Genomic DNA, 11,312 nt, shown 5'->3' on the forward strand with positions numbered 1-11,312 from the left:
TGTTGTGACGAGTCTGATATCCTGCGTCTTTGTTGACTCTGTCTCTGTTACGCAATATTTATTCGATGTTCCCCACAGAAAGAAGTCAAGTGGTGATTGTATCAGGCGGACGAGCCGGTTTATTCTCTCGATTCGAAATAATACTCGAAATGTATCACAATAATTAAGTACTGTGCCTAATAGAGGCCATGGGCAATAGAAATATCGGTGAGGTAGTATGTAGCAATGTGTTACAATAAACCCGTGATTCGCTAAGAAGGGAAGAAAATGATGGTAATCTGTCTGTTCGCAGGTGACGCGCCATCAACGAGACCGCTGAATAGGGTATGCAGTTGACGCATCCCTCGGTCCCCTAAATCCTGGAATAAATCGTCCAGAAGTTAAAGGAATTGTCTCATCAGCGCGCGTGCGTACGTGCGTGCGTGTGTGCGCCAGTTGTGTTCGCGGGTTGCATGCGAAGAGAGCGGGGAAGAGCCTGTAAAGAGTACGGACTTCGAAGAGAGATGTTCCGACCGGACACGTGACATGTGAGCCTTATAACGAGCAGAGAACAAAAATATTTCCAGACATACGCAGGAATAGAAACGATAGAGCACGCGCAAGAGAGAGAGAGAGAGAAAGAGAAGGAGAACGGGCGGAAGAAAGGGGGAGGGAGAGGGAGGAAGCAGGACAAAAGGAGGAGGGAGAAGGAAAATAGAAAAGGAAGTACTTTTTCGCTGGAAAAGAAGCCAACTCGAAGAGCAAATGAGAAAACGAAGCCTGAAGGGTATTGCTTCTACGAGAACCGAAATACGTTTAAAACACGAGCACAAAAAGAGGAGGAGGATGAGTTAAAAGCTCGAGAACGAGCCTGACAGGAAGGGACAGCCTCAAAAGAATTCTAAACTGATAAAACTAGCTGGTAAAAAAAAATAAGGAAATTTTATATGTAAAATAAATTGCTTTAAGTAGGAGAACAAAGGATTTAAATTAAAAATTAAGATTAAAAAAAAAAGCGCAAAAGAAGAAAAAGACAAGATACGTTATTAGAGAGAGAGAGAGAGAGAGAGAGAGAGAGAGAGAGAGAGAAAGCGAGAGAGAGAGAGAGAGAAAGATAGAGAGAGAGAGTAATTTTAAGAAAGAAGAAAGTTACAAAAATCACAAAGAACACGCGACTTCATATAATAGGAACAATAAATGAAAGCCGAAAAAAGTCGGCGAGAAATAAAAAAGGGGCAAATTTGTACTTAAAAAGTAGGAATATAACGTAGAACATACATAAACGAAGAGAGGAGAATAGACGAAGAGATTAAGAAGAAGAGGAGATTTATTTAAGAAAATAATTAAAAAATAACATAAAGGATTCTCGAGAATTACCAGAACGCACAAAAAGTATTTTTCGGCAATAGCGAAACTCTTCAGACATGAATGTGACTTCAGAGGTGGAAATTTTTGGGAACGAGAGCTACAACGTGAGCAATGGTCTCGATTGCGGCGGTGAACTGCACTCGTACAGGATATGGGAACGCGTACTGATCGTGATAATCGCCGTATTCCTCAGTCTGACCACCGTCGTCGGTAACATAATGGTGATGATATCGTTCAAGATCGACAAACAACTGCAGACGATCTCAAACTACTTCTTGTTCAGCCTAGCGGTAGCTGATTTCGCGATCGGTCTAATTTCCATGCCTCTCTTCACGCTTTACACCGTGCTCGGCTACTGGCCGTTGGGACCGCATATTTGCGACACGTGGCTGGCGTTGGATTACTTGGCGAGTAACGCGTCGGTTTTGAACCTCCTTATAATCAGCTTCGACAGATATTTCTCTGTTACGAGGCCTCTTACGTATCGCGCCAAGAGAACTACTTCGAAGGCAGCCATTATGATCGGTATGCATATTAGGTTTCTGTTATCTTTTTTAAAAAGATTAGATTGGGCTGGCAATATTCTTCTTTAAATACATTTAGATGTTTGCGTATCTAGGTGTTTTAATATCTGTGATTTTGAATATTTAGATATTTGGGTACCTAGATATTTGAATATTTGAATACTTGAGTATTCATATATTTAGATATTTGAATACTTGGGTATTCAGATATTTAAATGAATTAATAATAAAAATATATATCTAACTGTTTATAAAAAAAACATTTTAATAGATATTATATCTGATATACTACTTTAGTACCTATAATTGTCATTTTCAATCATTGACACAGAAGAAATATTGTATTACATACTTTTAAACTTGTTATGCGCCTTATAAGCATCAGTCTAAGCTTACATTTGATATTTCAGTATTTCTGGATGTCGCTAGTTGGTAGACAAGCTCTTCCCCTGTTTTTCATTTCACAATACCAGTGTTATCGACAAATGAAGTCTTTTTTATACAACTCCTTGACATTGTGAACAGAGACAAAGAAATCAACCTACTTTTGTCTATTCAATAATGCATATACAGGAAAGCTTCTTACAAGAGAACACGTGGAACCGATATCGGATGTCGATTTTGATGAAACTTATAAAGAAAGTAGTTCGTAGAAAAATATTCGAGACATAGCTTTTTTCATATCGACGATTCTTCGTGTATCGAAAGAATAAAAATAGGAAGAATGTGTGAATTTATCCAACAAGTGTTTCATTAAAAAAATTATTAGGTTTACAGAAATAATGTAAATATCGAATTTGTTTTCCAATCAATACAACTAAAATGCTGGTGTTACCTTCCCATTGTTGCAAATTCTTCGATTGTATTCATAAAAATATGAATTTGCATAAATATCCACAATCTAACAATAATATTATGGAAAAAAATTAAAAGAAAGTAAGGAAAAATAAAAAAATACTTAATGTGTTTCAGCATGTGCATGGGGAATTTCGCTGCTTCTATGGCCACCGTGGATTTACGCTTGGCCTTATATCGAAGGTCAACGGACAGTACCCATAAACGCCTGCTACATTCAATTCATCGAGACAAATCATTACATTACATTTGGTACCGCGATTGCTGCATTCTACATGCCCGTCACTGTGATGATTATTCTTTACTGGCGGATATGGAAGGAGACCAAGAAACGACAGAAAGATCTTCCCTATTTACAAGCTGGAAAACAAGATGCTAGTAAAAGGAGTAATTCTAGGTAAATTATTTCATGTTTCTTTGACGAAGAAGAATATGAAAAAGCAAGTCGAAAATATAGAATGACATTTTTTCGTACGTAAATCTTTCGATTTACTGTTTCATGTAGATTCACCATGTTATAGGTTATACGTTAATTTGTAAATGTAGTCGGAAAATATCCTGTATCTTGATTGATAAAAGTTAAAGTCAAAAATGGAACTTGAATCGATATTAAACAATGTATTCTTTGTATATTATACTATATTTCTCTTTATTTGTAATTAGCGATGAAGCGTTGGATATGGAGGACTGTAGAAGGCCTAGAAGCGAATCAAGCACAGGAGCTGACGACATGAATGCGACACATATCGCGGTCTCTTATCTAGAGAAACATTATCCTCAATATAAAACAGTAAACATTTAACTATTATTTAACTAAATCTATCTATCTAACTAAAAACTATTTAAATTATCTCTTCAGATATAAATTATTGGAATGTAAATATTTAAATACTAAATATACATTATCTATTAAAGACTAGTTCAAATTTGATTTAATCATAGATTTCATGATATTTCCTTTATAAAATATACTTATTAAATTCTTCTCTTATAATTTCCATACTTAATAATAAATTCGTGTAAACTTATACAGAAACACAGACCATTTTCGTGGATGTGGCTGAAGATGTGGTGTGTCGCGTGGTGGCACAGTGGTCGCGAGGATGATGACGAAGAGGAGGATATAGAAGGCGCTGAGAGCAGTCGCACAGGACACGGCTATGACGAAGCCATAACGCCGTTATCAGCGGAAACCCCTCTTACTGGTACGGTCTCTCGATCTGCCTCTCTAAGTGGGATTCATCCTACCACTTTAACCGTTGAGAAACCCATCAGTACAGCTGATAACCACGATTACAAAAAGACTAAGAGAACCGATGAGCTGTCGACGAGAAGCAACTCTAACGATTCTGTATGTTTGGATTTATTAACATCTCTAACAATGTTGCATGCAAACAGTATCTCGCACGTTCCATAGTCGTTCATAATCTGTTAATTATTTTCATCTTACTAATATTTGTGAAAAAAAGTTATATGTATGTAACTAATCGCTTCGTTAATTTATTAGCCATTTTTATACTATTAATATTTCTATCTTCTTATTGAATAGAAGTTGCTTGATTTAATAGCTCAGCGATTATTCAAATGTTTGCTCAACCTTTTTATTAAACACCCTGAATAATTCAAAAAACTTAAGTATTACAGAATTATATACTTTTTCGCCACATGAAATATATGCTCCAAATAATTTTTCAGGTTTACCTCATCTTTCTTTTAAGTATTATAATACAGAACTGTATAATTACATACACACTTTTCCTTTATTTTTACGTTTCCTTATTTTTTATTTCTCTGCTATTTACTTTGAACTTTCCAATATATTATATGATAATATTTCAATCTAGATATACACGATTATAATCCGGCTTCCGAGAGCTATCGACAGTACAGGGAAATACACGGAGGCTGCAAGCATAAAAATGTACCACGAGGAAACGGTGAGCCCCTCGTTGAGCACCAGGAGACCGTCTCACATGCCCGACATAAGGATTCCCCTGAATACGAAAAACATTCCGAAAGTGTCGGGGGGCAAACCGGCTGCGAGCAAACCCGCGAACAAGAAGAAGAAAAAGATACAAGAGAAGAAGGCCGATCGAAAGGCCGCGAAAACATTGTCGGCCATCTTGCTGGCGTTCATCATCACCTGGACACCGTATAATATTCTCGTTCTAATTAAATCCATCACAGCCTGCTCCTGGTACATACCACAGGAGCTATGGGACTTTTTCTATTACCTTTGTTATATCAACAGTACTGTGAACCCAATGTGTTACGCCTTGTGCAACGCGGCATTTCGACGAACATATGTGAGGATTCTCAAGTGCAAGTGGCATAATAGGAACAGAGCCGCGATGGACAGAGGATGATATCAGTAGAAACGCCCAGCGTGCGACGTTTGCACGCTCGAGGGCGTACTATTTTCTCTATCATTTTCTCTCTTCTCCTTTTTAATCATTCCTCCGAACGTGCTTGCCGATGATAAGGAAACTGAGTTGCTTACGAATTTTATGGTAACCTACTGTCAGTAGGCTACCAAACGTGCCGAATATTTTTATCATACAGTACGTATTTCACTTTTGCTAATCGAAAGGTCGGTCAACAAATGATATTATTTGTTACAACTGCTATATTTTGTTAAAAAAATCTCTCCAATCTTTTTAATCATACGAGTAGCAAATCGCTTTTTAATTTTGTTTTTTATAGGCAAGTAACAAGGTTCGTAAAGGGACAACGTTTCTCGAGATAAACAAACTATCGAAGAAGATAAACTGGTTCGTAAAATAACGTTTGTACAAACCGAAAGACAGTTTAAGCAAGTTAAAAACATTCCACTCGGAGATTTCGTTTCATAATTTAAGTGTTAGATTAGGGGAAACACAGGGTGTTTACAACTCGATTTGATAAATTTAATAAGACACATTTTGTATACAGTATTTTACATGTATAATACCACTAACTTTGGTTTCTCAATTGACAATTATGTTTCATACATTTCAGATAAAGATGATTGACATAGAAATTTTTATATTTAAAAGAAAAGAGAATATGTAATTTTCAATCATAATATATCATTAAAATGGTAATAATTAGCAAGAGATCGAAATAATTTATTAGTGGGAGAGGGGGAAAGATGTTTTTTATTTTAGATTGTCGGAAATCGGAAGAATTTTAAATGTTCGCGGTTAGACAGCTCAGATTTCCGCATTTGAGGCAATGCAACGTGAATACTGCCATAAAAAATAATCTTTATAAATATATTTCTGAACCGTACAAAGGAAAAATATAAAAGAGTTAGATAACCGGCACGTACGCGACAGTGCCAAAATTTGTGGCTCGATTTCAGCGGCGATAGAAACGATGACTTGCCGCGAATCGAGTTCTTTTCTATAGTTTGTGAAACAAAATCAGTTTCTATAAACAAACGTTACAAATTGAATCAATCTTTGTGAGAATACTTTATCTACAAATGGATAGATTCAACAAAAAATTACCATTGAGTGAACCTAACCTCAAAATATTAATTTATTATTATTTATTATTAATAGTTTTTCGAAATTTATTAAAAGACTGTTTAATACTTTAGTTTTGAAATTTTTGATAGAAATGAAAATGTTTGTTCAATGAAAAGTAACGTTTAAGAAACTGACAAAATTTCATAAGCCTCCTACACACACACAAAGCTATACCGCACAAAAAAAAACGAAATCTATTCGAATCCTAAGGAAATAAAAAGTTAATAAACAAGCATTTTCTCGTGCGTTTTATTCGAGGAACACATAACGCACTCGATGTACATTTTAAATAGTAGTCCAGTTGTAAATGAGTGTTTTAAGTGTAATTAGTCATGGAGAACCAAAACAAGCGCTATTATACATAGAGAGTGTGTCACAACTATAATGGCAACAAAGTGGTATAAAAAAAAAAAAAAATATAAGAAGCGCTGCATCGATTCTTTCGTGTTAAGAGAAAAACGTTCTAACACTTTCGTATTAAATAACATTCTAATCACACGTGCCAAACGAAGCTTTAAGATATCAATAGTATAGGCCGGTAATTTAATAAATGTATCCTTTCAAAGGTATACTTGTACTAAATATATAAATAAGGACTTAAGGATTTGCTATCATTTTTTTATTACGAACGTTTACTACAAAAATTTTTATTATGTATTTTTTTCTACGAAAAAACATTATGTGATTTTTTGTCAGTTGCATACAGTACTTCTCGGATAAATGGGTACGATAAGTTTCCTCTATGGTTTTAAGTCATAGTGACATCACTAGTTACCTAAATAATTGAAATACTACTGATAGTACTATTCTAATTGTAATATGTAATATGCACAATGAAATTGAGAAATTTTCTGTATGATGTAACTGTATAATGACATTAAGAGAATTCAATACTTGCATATTTTTCATTAATTATGCAAATGAATTCAGAAAGCAGAAATTTTAGACGCGTATCTTTTTTTATATTATTAAAAATAAAGTTATAAACAATTAAAAATTTGAAAAACTGGACGTTTTCGGCCATGTATTGAATGTATTCTACGTGTATGAAGTCACAAGTCTGTGACAGCGCTACACATGTTTTTAATTTGCTATTTGCTATATGTATAATTCCAATACCAGCGCGTACATGCAAGAGCACATGTACGACTGTGCATCAAAAAGACAGAATCGTGACACCACAGAGATTACAATTAAGATGGCTCGTGTTTCCACAGCATTTAAATATGAGCGAAGTTTTAATTTAATTATTTTGATTAATAAGTAAATATGCGTAACGAAAGTATAAACTACAACTGTTTATAGTACACCAAATTTTTATTTTTAATGAAGATAAATTCAGCAACCGAATAGAGACAAAGTGGAGTTGAGCTTAGCTTCTGAGAAGCTCATATATTGTATACATATAAATGAAGTATAAGTGTCCGGAAAAATTAAAAATTTATGTTCATATAGTAATGAGTATATCATTCCTCTGAAATTATTTAATTTGATATGATATGATAGAAAATAGTGGAAATAAGACACAGAACTTCAACCAAGGAAAATGTGGACATTTATCCGGGAACTATTGTAGCTTTGTCACTCTACATGAAATTTGATAAAAAAAAGAGTAACATCTTATTCGTTTTACAGAAATTTTCGTGATAGATCGGCTTTTCGAATAATCTACATCTTGTGAAATAAATTTATAATTTCTAGTCCTATACAGTACAATTATTTTTAATGTTTTTCTTAAATGTGTAATAAATAAATCAAATTTTCAAAACTAAATTAATATGATTGCAGCAATTCAACAATAAACTATTTACATTATTGATGTAATACTAATAATAATGTTGGATGTTTGAATATAGTTATTATAAAAGTTCATTATTTATGTAATCCTGAATTATTATTGAATTCTGCTTAGGAACATAAGTACAAAATAATTCATTTTTAATGGCTCTTTGTCAAGATATTCTGTGATTTTTATTGCGTTACCTTTTTATACATATTTTATATTAATATTTATTTATATGTATGTATATGTATATACAATTTTTCGCTGTTTTAGCAAATAATTCCTTTTTTGCAAAATATTGTTATGTTAATTTATTCATCATATTTAGCATTTCTGTGTGTATCTATTTAAAATAGAATTTTAATAATCATCATTCATTTCTATGTGGTTACTTTTTACAACTAATTACTTTACACTGTTGTAACAACATAATAAAATATAATTCATTTGAATGTGAAATATTACTAACAATATAGGATGTTTCAAAATTACAAGTTAATCAAGCAGAGAATTTAATCGAGATAAAGGAAGATGAAAGAAGTACGTTTCACTTAATGATCTATGTTCAATTTTATTTTATTGCTTGGTAAAGAAAATTTATATGTGCAAATTTCTGGAGCCTATCGACGAGCAACCAGTATTACGTAAGACCTTCTTCCATCTCTATGAAATTGTATTTCAATAAACTTCTAACTGCAATAAAATTCAATACAATTCTTACCAACAAACTAAAAATTGTATATAAAATTATTAACTTTGTAAAATTTTAAAGACTGACCAATATTGTCAAATTACTAAAAAGAAGTTTGTAACTTGTAATTTGTTAATTCATTCACATAATTAATTAACAAATTATTGTGTAAAGAAGTCCATGTTATATACAATTTATTATTTCAAAATTTTGTTGAAACTTTATATTAACGATTGCCGTATGGCAGGTTGCTCATCGATAGGCGCTCGATACTTTAGATTGTACTATGTATCATATTATTCAGTGCGTGTGTCCGGTTGCTGGGGTTTTCGAGGGAGTGAATCTTTCGAATCTTGGGGTTCAAAGGTTGAATCTCTTTCTGAAGGGCTAAATCTTCAAAAAATTATTTTTTTAAATATTCATATTTTTCTTTAAATTCTCCCTCACTTAACATATTCACTTTTCATTTTTTTAACTAATTCTTCCACAATAAATTTTAAAACCAAATTTTGTTTCCAGAAAGCACTCACACCATCGTGTAAAAAAAATTGATTCTTCGCATATTCCCCCTCAAAATTACTGAAAATTATTGAGTTAGTACACAAAAAATTACTCGGGCTTCGGTTAAGAGGGGGTGATTGGAGATAGGGATCACAATATCTTTTCTGTAATATCGGAGAATATACATGCTAAATTTGGTGAAAATACATTAAACGGTATAGAACTCTTTACAGAAGAAGATACATACGTACATACATATTTTGACTTTGATATACATAGATAATAAAGCAATATTGAACATATATTCATTAATTACTGCTTGTGTTTTTAAAATCTCTAATTTTGAAACAACCTGTATAAAATCTAATTATAAAATTCATACCCATGAAAGGTTACAATAGCTACATACTAGCTATTACAATAGCTAAATACCATTTTTATTTTATCTTATAAATATCAATACATTTTGGAACGTTCTTCTCAATATTAAAAATGAGATTTTTTCTAGTCTATCCAAACAGTGAACCAAAGGAAAATTGAGATTCAACTTATATATTAAAGTCGATTAATTAAATCTTGTTAGTACTGCGTCAATATTATTTTTATTCGACGAGAACTAACAAAATTTCACTTTAACCTTAATTCTAGATTTTGCATTGATTTTTTTAAGTTAATATTTCATAAAGAATTATCATTTTCTACATTGAAAATTACTATAAACCTGATTATTTAAAAATTAATAAGGAAAGCCGATTCTGTTTACATAAATATTAAGCTATAAATTATAATCCCACTATTATTAAATTATATAATGATTTTCAATTTCTGAGATCGATATACCCATGAATATTCAAATGATGAAAGAAACCGAAACAAATCGAAAGTATACATTTATTAATTAAGCAGATGGTCAACTTGACAGCAGTCGCGTTTGGTTTAAGGAGCGTATCGTTAATTAATCTAGAATTATCCCTCGAAGAACGGCATTTTTTAAACATGAATAATTCATATTCAGTCGACGTTCACCTTATTTGTCTCGTACTTGTTACTTCTTAAGGCGTGTAAATGTGTAAATACGTGTATGAGGAAAAACTATTCGATGTTCAACGTTAAAAAAACGATCAACTTTCTAAGATGCAAGGAAGTGGAAATTATTTTTTACAATGCGAACGACCTCACCAATTTCAACGATCTTGTAACGTATTGTCAAGGCCAACATTCTGAACAACTTTTTCCTGTACACGTTACCGTCGCTCGGCTTTAATTACTGAGATAACCACAAAAAACTTTAGTTCAAATTATGTTACGATTGCACTCCACTCTGGCATATACAGATAATCATTCTCAACTCACGTAGGAAAGAAAAATAATTAGGTTAGGTTTAGGATAGATAATATACCGTAATGTTATCATTAAATAAGTTAACATATTAAATAATAGGGCACACACAATTTATATATTAAGCTTTATATTATATTGTTGTTATTCGAAATTGTAAACACTTGGGCCATGATATTGACTATTCGATTATCAAAATCATACCGTGGTCAAAGCGGAAATTTGCGAATATCTCGGAAATCAAAGTCGAACGACGGTAACCTGTATAAGGAAAAGCTGTTCAGAATTTTGACCTTGACAACATATTTCAAGCTCATTAAAATCGGTAAGGTCCTTCGCTTTGTAAATAATTACCAGACAATTAAGGAGGGATAAAATATATGTTACGTGTACAGAACGTTTTCCAATAAGATACGTTCTGTGACGCGACTGTTGTGCAGTTTACCTAATTTATTTAAATGGACGAAACGACGTCGGTTCAAAAACAGAATTCGTGCAGAGAGGATTACTGCGCAAAATGGTGCTATTTATATCGAAAATTAATTATCTAGAAATATCGCCTTATATTGACAAAACGTCATTTAGAATCATTTTTTGTACATACATATGCTATGTATAAAATGATGTACTGACAGCTCAAGGATTTTTGAGAAAAATTGAGAATTTGTAATTTCAACAAATTACAATTGGCCCTGAATAGATGATAACGATAAGAAAAATATTACATCTATTGATTCATAAACATCCAAAATTGTATTAAT

At 32.6% G+C, this 11,312-nt stretch overlaps 1 protein-coding gene across 12 annotated transcripts in view; it reads left to right on the forward strand.

The window, feature by feature from the left end:
- The window catches only part of Machr-a (muscarinic Acetylcholine Receptor, A-type), a 43,093-nt gene extending 36,367 nt beyond the window's left edge, over positions 1-6,726 (forward strand). For 10 of the 12 annotated variants that reach the window (XM_072018243.1, XM_072018244.1, XM_072018254.1 and 7 more), the window contains 5 exons: positions 293-1,872; positions 2,844-3,123; positions 3,390-3,516; positions 3,760-4,077; positions 4,571-6,726. In XM_072018243.1, the coding sequence (XP_071874344.1) occupies positions 1,404-1,872; positions 2,844-3,123; positions 3,390-3,516; positions 3,760-4,077; positions 4,571-5,092 (1,716 nt within the window). In that variant the 5' untranslated portion in view covers positions 293-1,403 and the 3' untranslated portion in view covers positions 5,093-6,726. Of the gene's footprint in view, positions 1-78; positions 213-292; positions 1,873-2,843; positions 3,124-3,389; positions 3,517-3,759; positions 4,078-4,570 lie in introns of all 12 variants that reach the window. The other 2 variants (XM_072018245.1, XM_072018246.1) reach the window with 2 other exon arrangements.
- Positions 6,727-11,312: the final 4,586 nt, after the last annotated feature.

Source organism: Bombus fervidus, chromosome 15 (assembly GCF_041682495.2).
Source record: "Bombus fervidus isolate BK054 chromosome 15, iyBomFerv1, whole genome shotgun sequence".
Lineage (NCBI taxonomy): Eukaryota > Metazoa > Arthropoda > Insecta > Hymenoptera > Apidae > Bombus > Bombus fervidus.